Source organism: Hemicordylus capensis, chromosome 2, assembly GCF_027244095.1.
Source record: "Hemicordylus capensis ecotype Gifberg chromosome 2, rHemCap1.1.pri, whole genome shotgun sequence".
NCBI classification, from domain to species: domain Eukaryota; kingdom Metazoa; phylum Chordata; class Lepidosauria; order Squamata; family Cordylidae; genus Hemicordylus; species Hemicordylus capensis.
The window spans coordinates 195,576,617-195,599,107 of record NC_069658.1 but is presented as its reverse complement, the minus strand read 5'-3'; the positions used below and the strand labels follow the sequence as shown (position 1 = coordinate 195,599,107).

The window sequence follows — 22,491 nt, the reverse complement described above, 5'->3', positions numbered from 1 at the left end:
CTCTCTCTCTCTCTCTCTCTCTCTCTCACGTAACACCCTGTTTGATTTTGGCCTAAGTTCATAACATGCCTGACATCCTCCAGGTTTTGCCAGGGGCTGTCCGATCTCAGTGCCCACTGGCAATGGAAGGCTTGTGCCATGGATAACCTGGATGTATGCTGGGGATTTCCACCTCCTTTGCCTACTCCCCCTGTGAACTTCACCTCCAATCTCCTAGCTCACCCTGTCGCAGAGGATTTGTGTGCTATTTCCCAGAGCATTTTATTCATCAAAGGCAGAGACAGCAAAAGCATTAGAAGGAAACGGGGGAGACACTGATCTGCCTGGTTTGTCCTGTGAAAGGGACCGTGAAGAGGGGTGGACCGCTGGGAGCCAAGCAAGCATCACGCACAGAAACCCTCTCCATTCATTTGCTTTGGGGGGGGGGGGGGCGAGGAGGGGGAGACATGGGAATGCAGATGAAATCCCAAGCCATTCTTTTCTTTTCTTTCCTTTCAACACAATTACAGCTTTCAAAAGGGAAGGAAAATATTTTTGACAGAAACCTACCTCTGCGAGCCCCGATACGACAGTGTGAATGGAGAAAAACATAAGATGAGGTGAAATGGCACAAACTCAAATAACACAACATGGTTTCTTAAAAAAACAAAAAAACCGAAAGAAAGCCACGTTCCAGACTCTTGACGGGGAAGTGGGGAGGTGACAAGGAGTGGCACACACCTATTTTAAGGCTGTTGTTGGATACTTGGCCTGATTTATAACTTCCCTGGCATCTGACCAGATTTAAGGAGGAACCATGTGGCTTGGGTCCCACCCCCCTTGTCACTTGTTGGATCTCTTTTGGATAGCCTTTGATCATGCTGTGCAGTTAGTAGCAACCAATGGGAGCAAAGCAATTGGTGCCTGCCAACAAACAGGAGCAAAGCTCACCCGCGAAGAGTTTAATTTCTTAACTCCTGCCCTACTTTAGAAAATGGTTGGGCCACTCCCAGCCTCAAAGGCTGGGCATCTTTTGATTTAAGCAGGTTTTAGCGGGTCCTCCCACTGTCCCCCCTCTTTCCAAAATGCTAAAAGCAAGTTTTTTTCCTGTCATGGTTGGATGGAAGGTGTACGGAAGTCATAGTTTTTCTCTGCAGCTAGCATGGGCTGAAATGGGCACAAGAATTGGCAAAGAAGGAAAGGAAGGAAGACAGTTGTCAGCTTGGACAGCTTTTGGCTTGAAGACCACTCAGAGGTGCAGCTGGTAATTTTGGATCCTGGGCAAAATGAGCTTATGCCCCGCCCCCCTGAAAAATAAGCATCCTTTCCGTATATATACATTTCACAACAAACCCACATGTCTGGGCCACTACACAACCCCCCAAAGGATCCTCCATACTACTTCTTGTAAAAAAAAAAAATCATTAAAAATCAGTAGATTGTCTGATCAAATTCAAAATCAATACACCTGCTAACCAGTCCTACATCTGAGCCCAATTTCAGAACTCTAGACTGAGCCATTCCAGAAATATAAAAGGGGGTGCTGTTTATCCCTTTTTATGAAGGCAATGGGCAGATTCCTCCACATGGGGGTGGAATGATGGTCTTGGGGGAATGTGCTTCAGTTCAAAAAAAATTTGTGGTTTTCTGCCATGAAACAAAAAAATTCAAGAAAATCATTAAACATCAATTGACTGATCTGCATCAAAATCAATACACAGCGTCCTGATAACCTGTCCTATGTCTGTGCCAAACTTCAGGACTCAAGCCCAAGCCATTCTGGAAATATGAAAGGAACCCTCTTTTCCCTTGTGGAAAATCATGGGGCCCTCTAGGAGAGCAGGCACTCGGACTTGGGTCCCCAGGGCCATGCCTAACAGCACCTCTGAGTCCACTACTGGGATTCCTGATCTTCTCCCTCTCAAAATTACACCAGGGTGAAAAATATTCAGGAGCCTGAAAGTCAGCCAGCATTTCCCGGATTCTAATGGGCTTCCTCTTCATTCCGGTCTCAAGGACTTCTGTTTCCTTGCAGTAACATGCATGAGCTGCTTCACAGCAAAAGGAAATCTCACTTATGCTGATTACTTTGCCCTCTTCCCACAAGCAACGCTCATTTTACCTCTTCCATCCAACTGTGCAACCAGAAGCAGACAGGTAGTCAGGAGACTACCACCCTCCCCACCCCATCAGGCGAACTCTGCTACTATAGAATAGGGCTGAAGGGGCCACACGTACTACAGCTCTCCTCATCCGAATTGTCTCCACAGTCATTGTCATAGTCACACTGCCAGCGGCCTGGCACACAGCGGTTGTTCTTGCAGCGGAACTGGTAGGGCTCACAAGTTCTCTCATCTGAAAAGGTAGGGGGTGGGGAAGGGGAAGAACAGAAGGCAGGACATGGAAGGCATCAATACAAGAGCCAAATCAAAACTAAGCCATACATGTTCCCAGGACATTTTCCCAGAAGCTTCTAGTACACAGAATCGTTTGAGCCCAAAAGACAAGAAGCCATGCTGTCTTACAGGAAATGAGGATCCGATCCTAATGGAAGCATCCCACCCTACCGACATGGCACTATATCACACAGTGGGAACACTGAAAACATCCCAGGGATACCTTTTCCATTGGGACAGCCCTAGGCACACTTCAGGAAGACTGTTGTGCCTTCAGCTGTATGGAATGGCATTGACCAGACCAGACCAGACCACCTTGCACACTGGGACTGCAGGTCGGAAAGGTTGATTTGGTGCCCAAGACCTGAGCTTAGAGCTATCTGGATGTACCATAGGAAAAGATGCTGGTAATCTCCATGACCCCCACATTTGACTGATAGTCTTTTTGGCAAGGAAGCAGGAGGACCTGTGGTTTGTGGGAAGAACTAATGCTAAGATAAAAGTTTTCAGCTTTGCACCTCCTATCTAGGCCTATATACACCACAAAGGGTGCTGCTTCCCTTCTGCAATAAGATCCTGTACAGTGAGTGGGAGAGAACTGCGTAATTCTCTCTTTGGGTGCCTGGTAAAGCTGACACTCCTTGCCCTTTAATGAAAGAGACAACAGGAAATGGAACAAGTTAGTCATCCTGGTCCAGCTCAGCTAGCCAACCAACCACATCATCAACTCACCACATTCCTCCTTGGGCTCATCTGAACCGTCCCCACAGTCATCTTCCCCATCACATTTCCAACGTGCAGGGATGCACCGACCCGAATCCTTGCACCGGAACTCATCCAGGCCACATCTCATTTGTGCTGGGAAAGTGGAGAGAGGAAAACTTAAAGGAACAAGGAGGTTAATGCCACTGACGGCTGGCTATATCAGTTGCCACCCCAAATAAGGGAAAAGAGATACAGGAAGCTGCCCTTCCCAGAAATGGCTGTTCGGAGACCGCACATGTGAAGAGTTCTGCAGTATCTGTTGCAGGATTAAAGTTCCCTGAGAAATTTCATTTGAAATAGCAATCAAGCCCAGAGAAATTACACCTTTCATTTGAAATAGCAATCAAGTTGCTATTAATTTTAAAAAAACAGCAATCAAGAAAAGTTTGAGGGAATCCTAATCACTGATAAAAATGTTGGAGTACTAGTCCCAGGACAGAGCCCTGTGGCACCCTGATCAAACCTTTCAACAGTCTGATGAGAAGCTATTGATAAGCACTCTTTGAGTATAGTTTGCCAATAAGTTGTGAATCTTTCAAGTGGATTCAAATCCAAGAAACTGACTTGCCTGCAAACAACCCTTCTGTGTTTTTTGGGGTAGGAAGAGGATGAAGGAGACTCCTGTACTCCCCTCCCCCACCCCCGATCTCCAGTTCATCATGCATGGCAGGAATAGATTGTTTCCTATACATCTTTCTCCCAGCTTCCATTTGGTTCAGTGTTGGAAAATTCCCAGATTTTTTAGATGTGAAAAGCAAGCTAGTTAAGTTTACACAAGAAGGTACAGATTTGAACACATTCTTCTGAATTTCTGAAAAGAGTAGAAGTTGGACCTTCTGTGGGCAAGATAAGAACAAGCCTGCAAAGCAGAAGGGGAGGCTGATGCCTACTAGCCAGAAGGTGCAGGGTTCTAGAGCAGTCAACTTATTCCTCAGTCCTCCCACAATGCAGAGTAGCTCCTTACTGCAATTGGCAGGCTCATCAGATCCATCCACGCAGTCGTTATCACGGTCACACACCCACACTCGGGGAATGCAGCGTTTAGTGATGGCACACTGGAACTGGTTTGGGGCACAAGTCACCTCCGCTGCAAGGGAAAGGGAAGCCAGAATAAAAACTTTGGATAGAACATATGTCAGAAAGGGGTATGCCCATAGCGAAGGCTGGCTTATTCATAGTGTGACAATGGATCAGGGCTGTATGTATTCTGTGATTCCACCACTCATATGGAGACATTGGCACTCTGTACAATTCTGCTTCTCAGAACCTCAGCTTTCTTCTTTTTTAAAACCAGGTTTATAGCCCTCAAGGCTGTGGAAGAAAGGCTTAAAGCCATATGGTGGCCGGTATACTGAAATATCAGAAGCCAGAGAAAGAACTGAGCAGACCTTTCCAAAGTCAAGTCTTCAGTATCTTGCATGTTTTGCTCCACACCATGACCAGCAGAGGTGAGATGAAATAATGCCAGATAAGCACATTTGCTTACTTTTTATAATTATCATAGACTGCAGAATCCTACACTCCTTACAATAACCTAAACGTACTATGGAGAAGAACTACTGGTTAATTGTTTTTTAACCCAGACCAGCCACAGTCTCTCAGATCTGGTCAGTACCAGACAGCATTAACACTTAGTGTATTGTTCTTTTCAGTGACATCAATTTTTCCGATGGACCGCTACAAAGACCAGATTGGAAAAAGAAGCCTGTTCCAAGCATTGACTTACGACAGTCCTTTTCGTCTTCTCCATCGCCGCAGTTGTCTTGCCCATTGCAGCGGAAGATGCCAGGGATGCAGCGATTGGTGTTTGTACATTTGAACTGGCTCGGCAGGCAGACGTGCACTTCTGCAAGAAGGAAGGCAGAAATGAAAACACATTTGAGGGAAGAGGATCAAACTCTGACCTTGGGCCCTCATCTTTGTTAGGGAGTCTCATGAGACATATTGACATTAATCAACCATTTACTGAATGCAGCTCTATCCCACCCTTCCTCCAAAGAGCACAAATGGACATACAAAAGAGAAGTAAGCCACCCAACTGCAACTCTATTCTACTTAATATAGGCCCATCCTTGGAATTTCTTTATTCATGCCCTGCTTTTCAGCCCATATTGGCTTCCAAAGCAGCTTACAATTAAAATATGTACAAAGATACAGAATGATTAGGGATATGATGATAGAGGCAGCAATCTCCTCTGATCTCTGGCAGTTGGTGGGCTACATACTGACTACTGTTGTGTGTACAAAAGGATGTTTTACTCTCCTGTCCCTCCCAAAATATGGCCACGAGGGTTGTATTTCCATGACTTCATTCCTCTTCTGACTCCTTTCAATCAATGTCTCTCAGCTCCCCAATAGGCATTAGCATTGCTTTCTGCTAGTCTAGATGCAGGCAGGAAACCGTTAATGGTGCTTGATGAGCGATTATAGACCGGTGAGGGGACAGCCAGCTACAAGACTGCAGCTGGGGGATGGAAGGATTAATACTTCTGCAGCTCCTGAAAAGAGCCAAGAGCATCCAGAGAATTCTGAAAACAGGTGGAAATAGCTGAGGGAGCTCATTCCAGGTGAGCCCACCCTCTTTATAATCAGGACCAATGGTTTGGAAGTGGGTGATGGGATTTCCAAGAGCAGGGCGGAGCAAGAAGCCTAGGATTGGATTGTACACAGGCTCTTCATGGGTCTGTGAAGACAGGGACAGGCCATTTGCAAACCATGGTGAAGAGAAACAAGCCAAGATTGGCGATCGTCTGCAGTGTCATTCTTGATTTATTTTGTAAACCTTAGTTACAAGTTTACTGAAGTTCCATGTAATATCTGAAATGATCCATTGTCTGAACCCCGCCAGTGTTTTATGTAGAGATGTGCAAATTGATTTGCGTTGAATCCAATCAGGCTTAAATCGGGGTGATTTGAGTGATCCAAACTCAAATTGAAAAGCCCTTAGAATAAAGGGCATGATACGAATTTGAACCGAATTGATCCTGCTATTAAGTCCCGGTGCTGCTCAGCCCCAGCATGCCTCTGAGAGCAAAACCTGGCCAGAAGCAGGGTTTGATCATACAGGAGGCCCGAGTTACCTACCACAGTTGGCTTCATCCGAGTTGTCCTGGCAGTCATTGTCCCCATCGCAGATGAAGGCTGGGTTGGTGCAGATTCCTGTTGAGCACTGGAATTGTCCTGGGCGACACTTGAATTCAGCTGCGGAGAGAAAGGAAGTATGTGATGCCTTGGGAACGAGGGTCAGCTGAAAGGAAGCAGGACCTCCTGTGCCAAATAGTACAGCTCTCTAACTTATTGGCAATGCTTTCTCTTATGCCAGGCTGCCAACTCTCTCATACAACACCCTCACTTGGTATAAAATACTACACTACTTCTAATCACCAGCCTAATAATTTTCTACTACAGCTGGAAACAAGAGGGGGAGAATTGTTTCAAGATCCGTTAAAGAAGTCTAAGCACAACTACTACTACTATTAATATTTATACAATGCTCTTCAAGGGTATATATCTTCAGAAGGGACCACGATCCTCATTCATACTGGTGAACTCCCAGAAATATTTACATCATTGCAAGGAATCCAATTTGGCTGAGCTTAGTAAATTCTAGCCCATGAAATTTTCACATTTGGTTACCACCACGTGAGCATTCATCCATGCAAACAATGACATACTACTACTACTTCTACTGCTAACAGGGATAAGCTGTTAGAACATAGGAACAGAGGAAGCTGCCATATACTGGGTCAGACCATTGGTCCATCTAGCTCAGTATTGTCTTCACAGACTGGCAGCGGCTTCTCCAAGGTTGCAGGCAGGAATCTCTCTCAGCCCTATCTTGGAGAAGCCAGGGAGGGAACTTGGAACCTTCTGCTCTTCCCAGAGCAGCTCCATCCCCCTTAAGGGGAATATCTTACAGTGCTCACACATCAAGTCTCCCATTCATATACAACCAGGGTAGACCCTGCTTAGCTAAGGGGATGTCATGTTTGCTACCACAAGATCAGCTCCCCTAACGTTCTACATGGATCAGACTCAGTTAACTGAAGGATACATCATATAGAAGTGACCTGTTCAGGATACAGACAACTAAACTGGATATTCACAGGTCTACAGAATGCACTTGTTCTCACTACCGACAGCTAGGTAGGAGGGGCATCCAGCCAGTCTCCAAGTTCCTCATGCACTTCTGAGAAATTGTCATGTGTCAGCAAAAATTGAGGTAGGAGAAGAAGGAAGTGATCACATGTTAGCTACGATTTGTGTAGGATGGCGTGGGGTGTGTTTTCCTCCACTCTTGATACCGTGCTGGGAACATGAGGTGGATAGGCTGCCACCATCTTACCTAGATTGTGGCTAGCACATGATCATTTCCCCCTCCTCCTACCTCGACTTTTGCTGACAGTTTCTCGGAAGCACACACAGGACTTGGATCCTGGGTGACGTTCCTCATAAACAGCTGTCGGTCAGTCTCCTAGCCAATGCTGAGTAGCAGCGATGTGCACGGGCTGGTTAGGTGCCTCCTCTGGGAAGCGCCGAACTGGCTCAGGCACCAGCATTCAACCCGGCTTAACAGGGTTGGGATCAGTTCCCTTAAAAAGCAGATAAGGAAGGACAGAAACCACTGTACATTAGTCAACCCCAACTCTAAATGACATGACAGGCCAATAGGAGAGGGACAGGGTCAGGAAGAAGTTGGAAGGTAGCTTACAACCATTTGGGAAGTAAGACCTTCCATATTCAGAGGTCTGGAATGCTTACTTGAATGGAGCCCCCACAAGCATTCATCTACGCTCCCAAAAACCTCTTAAGTGAGTAGAACTTTCAGAGCTTATCGGTCCGTTAGGGACTTTGTGGTACCAAGTAAGGTTCTTCCAAGGCCAGAATACAAGGCACAGATTTTACTTTTAGCAATATGGCAACAGTGGTTGTAGAGTCGCCCTTCCCCAAAATCTCAAGACCTGCCAGGGCAATATTCCATCAGTCCCTGTGCTAAATCTCCCAACCTCTGGGCCTCCTCCCAACTTTTCAACTCACGGCAATTCTCGGGCTCATCCGAGCGATCCCCGCAGTCGTCTTCTGTGTCGCATTTCCACCAGAAAGGGATGCACTTGTCATTCTTGCAGACAAACTGTGGTGAGAAAGAAAGGCCATGAAGCTGAGGCAAGCCACAGGCAAAGAATAACCCTTTAGTCCTCAACTGCCCAGAGACAGAAATTTCAGGTGGTATACAAATTTGAAAAATGAAACCGACCAACCAATAATTTCTCATACCCTCCTGCTCTATCAGAACAGACTCCAGCCTCTCACATCTCTCATACCAGAGCTCTGAAACTCTCCCAGTTGATGCCGCAGTAGGCACTCTCAATTATTTTTTAAAATACGTCCCAAACTTTCTCTGGCCTCATGGATCCAACCACATGGCTTCTTCAGACCATGGAGAACTGGGAGAGGGTAGTGAAAAGCAAGCATTTTGCCATGTTCTGGATCAGGTAACTTTACCAACACCAACTGGTAAGAAACAATGGCCCCAATATGATGCTCTCTGCCTTGCCCTGGAATGGCGATTTCCCAGCTGGAGGGTTTGGCAGAAGCTGCTACAATAGCCCCCTTGACAAGCCTCGAATTGGGGTGCATGTCCAGGGGAGCTCTGACTGATGGAGCAACGTTTGGGTACCTGGCTGGCTGTGCAATTGGAGACGCAGGTCCTGCCATCGCCACCCAAATAGAAGTTGGTAGGGCAGGCACACTTGAAGCCTCCTCCTGGTGACAGTAGGCACAGGTTGCTGCAGCCACCGTTGTTGTCTTTGCAGGGGTGGTTGGGAACTGGGGAGGTAAAAGGGGGGGGGGAATAGGCAAAGATGCAGGTTATGGCAATAGCTGCTGCCCTTATCAGGGGAAACCCACAGTTGAGTCCTCTTCCATTGCAAAGGTGTGATGAGACTTTCCCCCACATTTAGGAAAGAAAGATCTAAACCACAAATGGTTCAGAATATCTGTGTACAAATGAGAGAAAGAGAGCAAAGCTGAATCCATCCATGTGTTTACAGGAAGATACAAGGAAAACTAGTGAGCTTCCTACAGTATGTGTTATTCCAGCAGAGGGCACTGTTACCAAACTCAGCCGTAAAGTGAGATGTCTTGACATGAAGCTGTGTTCAGCTAATTTCAATGGGTGATATCCAGACTAAGGAAGCAGCAGTGCTTCTCACAAAGTGCTGTTGCTGCTGCTGCTACACTAGCTTCTTCTAGCTATGCTGGCCCAGCTTGGCACTCACCGTCTGGCTGCCTGTAGGCGTGGAAGATGTGGATGTCCATGGGCCGATGTAGAGTGCTGATCAACACGGATTTGTTGGCACCTGTAGACTTGTGGGCCCTGTTGATGGATTTGGTCTCCCAGTCAGTCCAATAAATGTAATCCTCAAAGAGTGTCAGGGCAAAGATGTGGGGAATATCCTGGCTCAAAACTGAAGTGGGGATGCAAAGAAGAAGAAAGACAAATTATCTAGCTGTCAGAGGCAGTGGCAATGAAAAGAACTGGAGGACTGGTAGCCAAGTATGGACTCAATTCTATTGCAGTGCTGAAGCACCCGTTATTTGCCTTTCCAGACATTAAGTGTTAAGCACGGCAAATATGCAGTTGTTGCCAATCTGTTGTGAGCAATCTGCACAAACTGCTTCAAGGACATGATGGTGCTGCAGGGATCTCTCCTTTTACCAGCACTCTGTTTTGTACTTCAAAATAAAGTGCTGTTCTTCCTTTGGCTAACAGATGCATTGCTATTGTGATCAACACATGGAATGCTCAATTCCATTTATTCAGTTGTCAAAGCCACAGGATCTAGGGCTGCACAACTTCGGCTCTCCAGCTGTTTTTGGACTATACAGTAACTCCCATGATCCCCAGACACAGTGGTCAATAATCAAGAATGATGGAACTTGTAGTCCAGCACCTGCAGGAGGAATGAAGTTGTGCAGCCCTGAATTAGAACATAAATACATGAAAATATAACTTCAGAAGATCAATTATCATTTTTAAAAAATCAAACATATGCTTAGGTTAAAATAAATACATACATTAGTCTTCATATGCCACCACAAAGGACAAAAAGAGGCAATTTCAGTCTCTGTGCTTACAAGCAAGAATTGAATTTTTTGTTGTTTATACCAGTAATACTTTCCAAGAAGCAACTATTCCAAATACTTCAATCTTAAGCTCTTATAGACATAGCAGCATAACAGATAACACAATGGGTTTTCCACCTGGCTCTCTCCACAGATGCAGTATTTCAAACAAAATTGAATTTTTCAGGAATCATAATCTAGGACTGCTATGGATAACAACAGGGACCAAAAGTGGGTTAAACTCTCTCCTCAATGAGCATTCAGAAAGATCTGACAAATAAACTGCATAGTAGTGCAAAAAATTTGATCGTATAATACCATGGAGCTGCTCTAACACCATTGTGCTTGAACACATCAGTCTAGATCAAAACATCTTTCCATCTATTTATACATGGCACCCTAGCTATGGTTGGCATAATCGAAAATAGAACCCAAACCTATTAATAAACAACTCCCATAGCTTCTAAATTGACTTCTGGGGGCTGGGGAGAGACAGGTGTCAGAGATCATCTGGGGGATCCATCCCTTAAGGATGATGTCCTAAACATTCTGTGTCCTCAAAAAGAGAAGAGGATAGGAGTTGACAATGAGCACATGGGAAATAAAGAGAGCAAATCATAAAGACTGATCAGCCCCAGGAAATATTACACACGAAAAGATATTTTTAAAAGGACACAATACATAGGTGATTTATATGCTAACGTCAGGAGCCTACTGGTCAAGCTAAATATCATGTTAAATGAATAGTTTGGCCCTTTGCATGCATTTTTTGAGGGAAATTAATTTTTTTGGAACAAACAGTAGTCATGGGCACCCACTATCAGGACAAGAACTTTAACACATGGGGGCATTTAACTATTTCTCCTCACACCATAGTCCTGATGAGAATGGCCCCCTCACCCCCCACCAAAACAGCTATTACCCCTAAGAGGGAAGCTCCCATTGGCACCATCTGAAGCTTCAGTTCCAGGACCAACAGCAGCTTTGGGGGGGTATGGTTTCTGTTGGGACTGTGGCAGGAGGATTAAATGCCCATCTGTCTCAGGCCAATCCTGAGTAAAGTCCCCTGCTGCTATTTAATTCCAAAACACCACATGCTGGGCCAAACTAGGTGTTTAATGTAACATGCAATTTGACCCTAAAAACTAGAGGTGAAACCATACACGAGGAACAGGCAGCGGTCCCAACCCCATGTTTCCTTCACCATGCTAATGAAGGGAGAGAGGTTGGCCCTTCCAAGGTACAACTGCTGAATGGGTGCTTAACTCTTTCCATGCCTACCGATTTCCCGTTATAAATTCCTCCAGCTGGGCTCTAAAAAGGAAAGGAAAGCCAGCCAGAGAGAAACAGCTGGGGGCTGGAGTGGCTGTGGGAGGGAGGTGAGGGCAGAGCTCCACTTCCCTGATCTTCAAAGTGGCAGCTAATCAGTTTGGTTCTTTTAAAGCAAGAGATCTTACTCATGAATCTCACATTGTAAGACTGTACACACGGCCGTGAACGGGTAGGACAAGAGTCCTACCCAGCCTCGGTTGCGGTGCGTGCTCCCAATTTTCAGTCATGTGCTAGCAAAACTCTTGGTAGGAGGGGAGGCGTGATTGTCTGTGAAGACAGGAGCTAGGCAGGACGGCGCTATCCTACCCAGCATTTGTACCCAGCACTTTCATGAGGTTGGAGGAAAAGCCATCCTGCCCAGCTCCCCTCTCAGACACAGATAATCACTCCCCCATTTTCCTACCTAGGTTTTCACCAGTAAAGGTAAAGTGTGCCATTGAGTCGGTGTCAACTCCTGGCGGCCACAGAGCCCTGTGGTTGTTGTTGGTAGAATACAGGAGGGGTTGACCGTTGCCATCTCCCGTGCAGTATGAGATGATGCCTTTCAGCATCTTACATGGCTGAAAATCTGGAGCACGCACAACTCCCAAAGTTGGGAAGGACGCTTGTCCTGCGCCATGAACAACTGTGTGAACAGTGTTCATGTCTACTTTTGTTCTCACATACATTATCGCAGCAATCCTCACAGTACTTGTATTCTGTATCCCACATTCCAGAAGTGGGAGTGAGGGCTGAGGCTGAGAGTTAGTGGTTTGCCGATGGCCACGGGCTGGGCTTGTGCTGAAGCAAGGCATGAACCAGAGACATTCCCTGCACACACTCTTAGCTACTGCACTGCGTCCGTTCTGGAACATCACAAGAGCTCCGGAGGAATGACCAACTATCATCTTCTGGCTCCATGCATTCTCTAAATCTAATCACTAAATTACTTGTCTCCTCCCACAGTTTGGGTACACAGTCCAGGGGAGCTCTGGCCACGCTGTGCAGCCTATCTGCATATGAACCTGATGGCACAGATCCTGTAGTTTCCTCACCTATGTGCCGGTTGGAGCCATCCAGGCTGGCAAATTCAATGTAGTCCTCTCGGGCATCAGCCCAGTAGATGCGGCTGTTAATGTAGTCCAGGGTGAGGCCGTTGGGCCAGGTGATCTTGGTGTCCACAATGACGCTCCGGTTGGTGCCATCCATGCCTATCTTGCCAATCAGGGAATGGTCACCCCAGTCTGTCCAGTATAAGTAGCTAAAGGAGAGCCAATGGAATGGGTAAGCTAAATGGTAGATACTCCCCACAAAGATGACAAAAATGAGTGATTAGAGACAAAGCTAGGAACAGAGTTACAGCAGTCAGACTCCAGCTGGGTTAAGATGTAATGGTTTGCTTTAATGTCCGAACCAGCGTCTACAAACTATGATGTGTTTGGAGCTGAAAACCCAGAATCTGACTGCAGATTAAGGCTCACACAGGGCTCTGCCTTATGCTGGTCTTGGACAGTATTAAAGATGATTGATTGATTGATCAGGGCTCTGCCCAGTCCATTGCCCCCTCAAAGATGGGAACTGAATCCAGGAGTTTTCTGGTCTCAGGATCTCACCATCTCCCTGCAAGCACTAGTCTCCTCTCCCCTAGTCTCCATTTGAAAGGAATGCAGGTTTCTTTGCTTCAAGACCGTTCCTATTCTTTGCTGTTTCAACAGCTAGATGACAATGGAACAGAATTTGAAGGCAAGAAGCTAACTGAAAGTATAATAGACTATTCATTATAATAGTATAATGAATTATATTATATTGTAATTGTATTATAGTATAATATAATTAATCCCATGGCCATTCATGGATGAAGTATTTACAAGGAGGTAGCAAGGGCATGGAGAAAGTCTAAAATAAGTAAATACTGACGTACTAACTTAAGAACACATATTTATATTTTTAAAAATAATAAACCAAAAAACATCAATCTATTAAAAAAATATTTATATAAGATAAATACACCTGAGAGAGAGAGAGACAGAGAGATGACATCTTGACTGGTTAAAGCCATCCTACCCAGCTCCCATCTCAGCCACAGATCATCACTCCCCCATTCTCCTACCTCAGTGCTATAGACCTTATAGCTGCTACCCAGATCCATCAGACAGACTCACCCGTTCTGTACATCTACCACCAGTGCTCGGGGCTCCCGTAGTCCAGTGTTCACTAGCACAGTGCGGTAGGCCCCGTTGAGCTTTGACACTTCAATGGTGTCCCTTCCCTTGTCGCACCAGTACAGGTTTCCACCCACCCAGTCCACAGCTAGGCCATCAGGATTGCTCAGTCCAGTGCGGTGCAACACCTGGAAGTGCAGAAGGCAGAGAATGGTATGAATCCAAGAAGGCACTCAGGAAAGGTCTAGTCAAAGGAACATCTACCGGGCTTGTGAATGGGCTTCCTGTACCCAGAGTCCACTGCAGCTAACAATGCCAGGAAAACATGTGCCTAAGTCAGTGGTTTCCAACCTGGATTCCTCCAGATGTTAGGAACATAGGAAACTGCCATATACTGAGTCAGACCATTGGTTTATCTAGCTCAGTATTGTCTTCACAGACTGGCAGTGGCTTCTCCAAGGTTGCAGGCGGGAATCTCTCTCAGCCCTATCTTGGAGATGCCAGGGAGGGAACTTGGAACCTTCTGCTCTTCCCAAAGCGGCTCCATCCCCTGAGGGGAAGATCTTGCAGTGCTCACACATTCAGATGCAACCAGGGCAGACCCTGCTTAGCTATGGGGACAAGTCATGCTTGCTACCACAAGACCAGCTCTCCTCTCTGAGTGGTTCATGTTGCTGAACTACAACTCCCATCATCCTCAGCTATAATTTATTGTGGCTGGGGATGCTGGGAGTTGTAGTTCTGCAACATCTGGAGGAACCCAGGTTGGGAACCACTGGCCTAGGTTTGCTCAGGTAGTGACAGGGTCAACCTTAACAAAACTCTGCCTATGTATGGGGTGAGGATGTACAGGAGCTAGTTCTTGGATGTTCTGAGCATACAGGGAGGAAGAGAGTCCTTGGCCAGTGGGGATACAGTCTAAAGGACACCTGTCTCACACCTGCACATTGCTGCCATTGATGTTCATGCGGCGGATCATACTGCCCTGCGTGGTGACATCCGTCCAGTAGATCATTTGCTCCCGGTAGTCAAAGTCCAGAGCCACAGCATTGTTCAGCCCCTAAACCCACCAAGAGAGAAGGAAAGGTGTTAGCTCCTGAGACACACGTACAGCTGCTGGACTGCATCATAACAGGCATTGTCACAGTCAGATATAATCTGTGCTAAAAGCTTGCTAAGATACTCTGTCCCTAGTGATGCTTTGCAATTTCAGCAAAGCATCACTGGTTCCTAAATAGTTCCTCCCAAACTTCCGATGGATGAGGCAAGATACCTTTTTTCTGAATTACAGTTGGAAGAACGCTTCACTCTCATACCTCCCCCACAATGTTTACTTCTAAGACACGCACAAATTATCTGCCCCCTTTTTAGATGAATGAGTAACAGATGATAAAACACCTCTTAGTTGTAAGGAGGCCAGCCTAGAGCAGGGACTCATGCAGAGTGGCGACAGGCAGCCTCCACGGAGAACATTGAACACTGCCTCTGCAACAGGCTGAATCAATGACAGCTGATGCAAGGACACAGCAGCATTACCCACTCTCATCAGAGGCTGGTTGAAAAGCTAGAGTGGTAATTCACACAGACAAGTAAGTAGCCTCTTCTCTAGGTGGTACTTTGGAGTTCACAAGCTATGGAGAAGCTAAAGAGAAGTGCAAACCACTCTTGAGCAAGTTGCTCTGTAAAGAGAGGAGATATGGAGGTGCTTTACACCGAAGCAAACAGTCCCGGGCGCTTTCCAGACTAAACCCTACAACGGGGTCAGGATGTATCTTGGAAGTGTGCTTCCACACTTCCCTACATGGACAGCAGGGTACTGTTGTCCAATTGTGGTTCCAATGCCTTGTTTCCAATTTAATCACTGCGATATAGATCTAGAACGTTGTATATTCGGCGTGAAAAAGTTGCTGTTTTTCAGTTGCTGTAAGACTGCTCCTCCTGCTGTTTACGTTTCAAATGTGATTTGCCCGAATGGAGGCATTTTGCTGCTGCTGAGCAGCTAGTTTGGAAAGCGCCCGGCAGATGTGACATTTCACCACTAAATGGGCTTTTCATAAGTAGGCTTCCCCTACATCTAAGAGGTAAAGAGGCATCACATATGTCTGAAAGGTTACCAGAGCACTGTTGCTGAAATAGGACAGGCTCAAGAAAGGATGCAAAGAAAGGAGGCTGGGTTTTATATTCCCAGATTCTAGCAAGGGAGCATGTCCAGGAGCCAGAGGAAAGCAAGCTGATTGGAAGGAGAACAAAATCGACAAATTACACAGCCGTGTGCTCCAAATTGCTGTTTGGTTGAATCACACGAGGCAATACGCTACCCTCAAGCCCACTCATACAATGCTCCTCTCCTCTCCTCTCCTCTCCACCCCATCCTATCCTTACCTGTTTCAGCAAAGTATAGTTGGAACCATCCAGACTAAGCTTCCGTAGGTAGTACCGATTAGCAAAGATCAGGAAGGGCTCATCGTCTGGGAAAAGAAGCATGGGATTATGTCAGAATAGGGGCACAGTGATCGCTAGCGGAGCGGCTCTCCCAGTGCTCCTTTAAAATAAAGACATTATCCTTCCGGGATTTAGAGCCTACTTGTTTACAGCACTGCATACTGCATCCACGTGCACAAACCTGTCTTTATCCAATGGTTTCTCACACGAGTCTGCCCCCCAGAAAAACCCCATCAAATCCTATAGAGCTTCCTTTCACCCTAATCAATTTATGCTAATCTCTTTGACATTCTCGGTTGCTGTTGCCAGGGACATCTCATGGGTTATCCCCTCCCACTAGCTCCGAGGCGGGACAGATCTGATTTGATAGAAGAAAGAACACACCCACTCGGGGCTGAGGGGGATAACCCCACCCCAGTTCTTTCTATCCTTGCCAGCCAGCTCCAGGCAGCAGTTTTTTCCTCTCTAGCGATTTGTCTTTTTCTTGGTCATTTTTGTCTTTCTTCCATATCTTTATTCTAGAGCCTAGATATTTCCTCCCTCTAGTGTTTACTTCCAAAACACAACAAGCAAACAAAAATTCTTCTATCGGATCCTTTTTCACTGTTCTTCTCCCCACTCCCCCTCTCCTCCTTTCCACCTACTGTTGTATGGTGCATGAGCTTAGGGGAAGAATAGTTTTAGTTCCAAGAGGAATGCGGCAAGCGATTTTCGGCCTGGGCAAATCCAGACCGTTCAGCGTGCCTGTGCCTGATAGGGAGCTTTTCCAGAGGGTGGTAACGGTCACTAAAGGGCCGCCTGTACCACCTCAAGCTTCGGCGCCTCTCCAGAGAGCGGTAATGGCCACTAAAGAGCTGTCTGTCCCATCTTCTGCTGCAACAGCGTCGGACGCCGCAGAGCTGCCCGCACCACTCGCTCCTGGGTCCGTGTCGAGTCTCCTGCCTTCGGGCCGTGAGACTCAATCATCAGCGGCCCAGCATGCAGCCCTGCAGTTATCTGGCCCCTCACGGCATCACCAGGTCGGATTTTTAAGGCTGCACATCACCAATCCTCCTCCATCTTCTGCTGAAATCCAGGCGCTATCGCAGGCACAGGAGTGCAGCAGGACCAAATCTAGGGGGCCAACTGACGAGCTTCCTTCCCGCTTGGGAATCTTCGACAAAAGACAATTGGGTTCTAAAAGTTATCCAGACCAAATCGGAGGCAGAGACGTTGAAAATGGCGGGAAAGGAGGGTGAAGCTGCCATTTTGGAGCAGTGCGACCAACCTTATGCAGGTCCTTCCCGCAAGGAGACCCCGTTAAGGGAGGTAACCAAGGAGACTCGGGGTCATTCTAAACCTAGTGTTGTGGCTGCAGTGGCTGTGGGGGATCGAGTTTCTTCCACCCCTGGTGCCTGCCTAATCCTTCTGAAAACCGTACCACTCAAGTGGCAGGCCCAGTTCGAAAACGCAATTGTAGACATGATTCAGCAGATCAGGCCTGGTAAAAAAGGCAAGAAAAGGTATAGGAAGAGAAAAAGGGCCATTTCATCTTCTGAGAGTTTTTCTTCTAGTGACTCAGATAGCTCTCCCCCTAAAAAGGCGAAGGCCAAAGCAAAGCACCTCAGGAGTAAAAAGGGGTCTCAGAGTAAGAAGGGTGTGCGTGCATTACATTCATCTGATATATCTGAGCATGACTCTGGGGATCCAAAACCCCTTAATCCCAAGCCCATGATAAAAACTGGTATAGTTATATCACATGCCCTAGACTCTGAGGTTGAGGGTAACACTGGCAGAGCTAAGGACCTGCTCCAGGACACAGAACTCCCTGACAGGGAGGAGGGGGAATGGTTTGGATGGGAGGACAATGATACTACTATTGTCTCTCAAAAGTTGTTTCTGGCAGAGGATTTCAACCCCCTCATGTCAAGGGTCGTAAAGGCTATAGGCCTTCAGCACAACACAGGCTCTGAGACTAGTCCTTCGGAAAAGGGGGACTTGGTTTTTCCCAGGGAAAACCAAAGGACATGCTATTACCATTACCTGACCTCTTTGCTGAAGTAGTCAAACAGGAGTGGCTGCTTCCAGCGGCAAATAGGAAGCCTATGTCTGTCTCTAACCGATTCTACTCATTTCAGCAGGAGGCTTCTGATTTACTAAAAATGCCTTGCACAGATGCTCCTATTGCGCAATTGGTGTCAAATTCCCTCGTGCCAAGGAATGGAGAGGTCATGTTAAAAGACCTGGCCGATAAAAAAGCTGAGTTGGCATTTAAGCGGGCACATGATAATTCCTCTCTTTCTACTCGAGCGGCAGCGGCGGCATCTATGGCAGCACGGGCCTCCCTGTTGTGGTTAGATGGCCACTTAAATGAACCACCTTCTGACTGTGTAAAACTGAGACAACAATTGGCCAAGTTACGGAAGGCTCAGGTGTTCATAGCGGATGCCACCTTAGACTCGATCAGGTATATGTCTTGAGTGGCGGCGGCATCTGTTTTGGGATGTCGGCATCTGTAGCTAAAAAACTGGTCAGAAGACAACACCTCCAAAAAATAACTCACTGCAGTCCCATATGATTCCACAAAGCTTTTCGGGGAGGATGCATTGAAGGATGTCCTCACAGAATCAAAAGAGAAACACTATGCCATCAGCAGCCCAAAAAATGGATCGGCCTCCTTTAAAAAAGAATTTCCAGCAGTTTCAGCCCTTTTAGGGCTTCCGGCCCTTCAGGGGTCGGGACAGAGACACTAGACAAAAGAGAGGCTCTTGGGGCCGATAACACTTCTCCTTTAAAGGACAAGGGGGTTTCAGACAGCAATCGGCATAAGCTAAACAAAAGTCTCAACTATGACTCACAAATAATCCATCTAGGGGGCCAACTGACGAGCTTCCTTCCCGCTTGGGAATCTTCGACAAAAGACAATTGGGTTCTAAAAGTTATCCAGACTGGATACAGAATAGAATTGGACGCCCCTTCTCCCCACAGGTTCCTTCCCACCCCAAGGCCCCGCTACTGGGCGAAGCCTGCTGAAAATCCAAGATGTTGCAAGCCATTCATCATCTGATGGATATCGGGGCGGTGGAACCAGTTCCTACTCAACAGGAGGGAGGGGGTGTCTATTCTATTCCATTAACCGTCCCCAAAAAGGACAGGTCCAGAAGGGCCGTTTTGGATTTGAAATTTTTAAACAAATGGGTCAAGCTGGAACGTTTCCGCATGGAGACGTTAAGGTCGGTTTCGGAGGCCCTTCACCACCTGGACCTCTTATCATCTATTGACCTGAAAGAAATGTATCTACATGTTCTGATTCATCTGGACAGCAGAAGATTGCTTCGCTTCAAATATGCAGGCCGTCACTTTCAATACGCTTCTCAACCATTCAGACTGTCTTCTGCACCCTGTGTGTTCACCAAGGTACTGGCTCCCTTAGTGGCACATCTTCGGCTGTACAGGGTTCGAGTCTTCACATATCTAGACGACTGACTTGTGCAGTCTCGCTACCTACAGGAAGCACAACAAGACCTGGTGCTTACCATCTTAGAATTGGAAAACCATGGCTTCATGTTAAATCGACAGAAAAGCCAGCTGACTCCGAGCCACCAGCTTCATCACCTGGGTGTAGTAATAAACACAGTCGAAGATAATCTCTTCCTGCCCCGAGATCGGTACGAGACAATCACAGAGGAGATAAGGCGTGTACTGGAATCACCAGCGTCGCTTGTGGTATCTCTGGCAAGATTGCTAGGCCTCATGGTGGCGACAACAGAAGTGGTCCCATCTATGTCCTCTTTAATGGTTCCTGTTACCTCATCAGGATGCCATTGCACGTAAGAAAGGAGTATGGTTAACGCTACCGCCTCGGCTTCAAAAGTCCCTCTGTTGGTGGTTGTCCCCAACCAACCTCTTCTAGGGGAGGGAGTTTTTGGACCCTCTGAAACTCATAGTGACTACGCATGCCAGTGACAGGGGTTGGGGGGCACACTGTCTGAACCTCTCAGCCCAGGGACTGTGGGACGAACAGTAAAGATGGCACAGCATAAATTGGCGGGAGCTACGTGCCATCCACGTGGTGCTGGAGGCTTTTCATTCCACAGTGTGGGGCCATCATGTGTTGATAAGAACGGACAACACCACAGCGAAAGCCCACGTAAATCGACAGGGGGGAACCTGTTCCAAGTCTCTACATCAGGAGGCGAGTCTCCTCTCCTGGGCAGAGACGAACATCAGCACCATAACAGCTCATCATGTATGGGAGAATTGAATCTAGTAGCAGATTGGCTCAGCAGGGAGGGCCTTAACCCCGGGGAATGGGTGTTGAATCCACTGATATTTGAGCAAATCACAAAAAGGATGGGCAACCCCATAACTGACCTGCTCGCAACCCCCAAAAACGCACAGCTCCAGGACTTCATAACCAGGTTCCCCTGCAGAGAAACAATAGCCATGGACACACTGTCAAGCCCATGGCCAGAAGGACTCTTATACACCTACCCTCCCACTCCCTTGCTGACCAGAGTTCTAAGGAGGGTGCGTCTCCTCCAAGCATCGGTCATCCTCATAGCACCGTTCTGGCCCAGGAGGCCTTGGTTTCCAGAGCTCCTGCACTTGTCAACAGGGCTGCCGTGGGAACGTCCAATCAGCCACAACCTTCTATCTCAAGGACTCGTGTATCACCCCAACCCGAGCTGGTTAAGGCTTGCCACCTGGAGACTGGGCGGCGAGTCCTGAGCCAGCTTGGGTATTCAGATGCCGTGTGCTTCAAACCATGCTGGCATCTCGCAGCCGGAGGCTTGCCACCCGGAGACTGAGCGGTGAGTCCTCAGCTAGCTTGAGTATTCAGATGCTGTGCGCTTCAAACCATGCTGGCATCTTGCAGACCCTCCACAAACCAGATATATCAATGTACCTGGAGGGCTTTTCTGTGTTGGTCGGCACAACACTACATCCCTAGGGGTAATGCCACATTGATACATCTTACAATTCCTTCAGGAAGGTCTGGAAAAAGGTCTCAGGCCTAACACCTTAAAGTGCCAGGTGGCTTCGTTGATAGGACTCATTTCCAGAAAACAGACAGACAACTGGCAGACCTATCCACATCTCAAAAGATTTTTGAGAGGGGCTACCCTTCGTCACCCCGTCGTGCACAGATTTCCGACATGGAACCTAAATGTGGTTTTAAGGGCTCTGCAGCATCCATCCTTTTAGCCCATGTCTACAATTCCGATCAAGATCTTGACTTTTAAGTTAGCCTTTTTGGTGGCTATAACTTCGGCCCGATGAGTGTCGGAACTAAGAGTGTTATCTGTTGACAAATCATTCTACGTTTTTCAGAAAGAGACCGTCCGGCTGATACCAGATCCTTTTGTTCGCCCAAAGGTCGCATCAGTTTTCCACCAGTCGCAAGATGTGTTCCTGCCATCCTTCTGTCCACATCCGTTCCACAAGAAGGAGAAGTTATAGCACAAGTTGGATGTGTGTAGATGCCTAAAGAAGTATGTAGAGCGGTCTATATCTTATCGCACCATGAACGCAATGGTGCAAATATCATTCCATCCACAGTTGATGAGATCGGCAGTAACTTCTTCAACAATCACTTGGTGGATTCGGGCATGCATTGTGATGGCATATGAGACTCAGCGTATGCAACTACCTTCTCACATCACAGTGCACTCCACTAGTGCAGCAGCTACCACAGCACCTTTTTCTTCTAATGTGCCGATACAAGAAATTTGCAGGGCTGCAACCTGGTCCACCCCATTGACTTTTACTAGGCATTATAAGATAGAGCCTCATTCCACGCTACAGGCATCTTTTGGCAGGAGAGTTCTTCAGCAGGTCCTCCCTTAGGAACAGGCAAGAGCACTCCTGCCCAATTTGGCCAAGCTGTGGTATGTCCCATGAGATGTCCCTGGCAACAGCAACCGAGAACGGAGCATTGGTTTCACTTACCGTGAAGGCTTCTTCTGGTTGTTGTTGCCAGGGACATATCGGACCACCCAGTTTGGTGCTTCTTGCCTCTTCCTGATCAGGGGTTCACCTTGCACCTCAGGAGGCCCTCCACTTCTTTTGGGTAGCATGTTCAGTCATTGATGAGGACTAGCTGTTTTGTCCTCGTCCATACTTACACATACTGTAATTACTTTCTTTCTAAACAGTGTGAGGAAAGGTGCCGTTTTTCTACATTTACTTTTCTGTTACCTGTTTTATCATGTTTTTATACATGACTCGGTCCGAAAGAACTGGGGTGGGGTTATCCCCCTCAGCCCCGAGTGGGTATGTTCTTTCTTCTAGCAAATCAGATCTGTCCTGCCTCGGATCTAGTGGGAGGG

General features: G+C 47.1%; 1 protein-coding gene across 8 annotated transcripts in view; it reads right to left on the bottom strand.

Moving 5' to 3' along the window:
* Nucleotides 1-22,491, bottom strand: part of LRP1 (LDL receptor related protein 1) — a 452,537-nt gene that overhangs the window by 41,851 nt on the left and 388,195 nt on the right. For all 8 annotated transcript variants that reach the window (XM_053288908.1, XM_053288910.1, XM_053288909.1 and 5 more), the window contains 12 exons: nucleotides 16,121-16,206; nucleotides 14,679-14,798; nucleotides 13,739-13,926; nucleotides 12,632-12,837; nucleotides 9,419-9,607; nucleotides 8,818-8,966; nucleotides 8,178-8,271; nucleotides 6,225-6,341; nucleotides 4,867-4,986; nucleotides 4,105-4,227; nucleotides 3,108-3,233; nucleotides 2,218-2,334 (listed from right to left, as the gene is read on the bottom strand). In XM_053288908.1, the coding sequence (XP_053144883.1) occupies nucleotides 2,218-2,334; nucleotides 3,108-3,233; nucleotides 4,105-4,227; nucleotides 4,867-4,986; nucleotides 6,225-6,341; nucleotides 8,178-8,271; nucleotides 8,818-8,966; nucleotides 9,419-9,607; nucleotides 12,632-12,837; nucleotides 13,739-13,926; nucleotides 14,679-14,798; nucleotides 16,121-16,206 (1,635 nt within the window). The remainder of the gene's footprint in view (nucleotides 1-2,217; nucleotides 2,335-3,107; nucleotides 3,234-4,104; nucleotides 4,228-4,866; nucleotides 4,987-6,224; nucleotides 6,342-8,177; nucleotides 8,272-8,817; nucleotides 8,967-9,418; nucleotides 9,608-12,631; nucleotides 12,838-13,738; nucleotides 13,927-14,678; nucleotides 14,799-16,120; nucleotides 16,207-22,491) is intronic.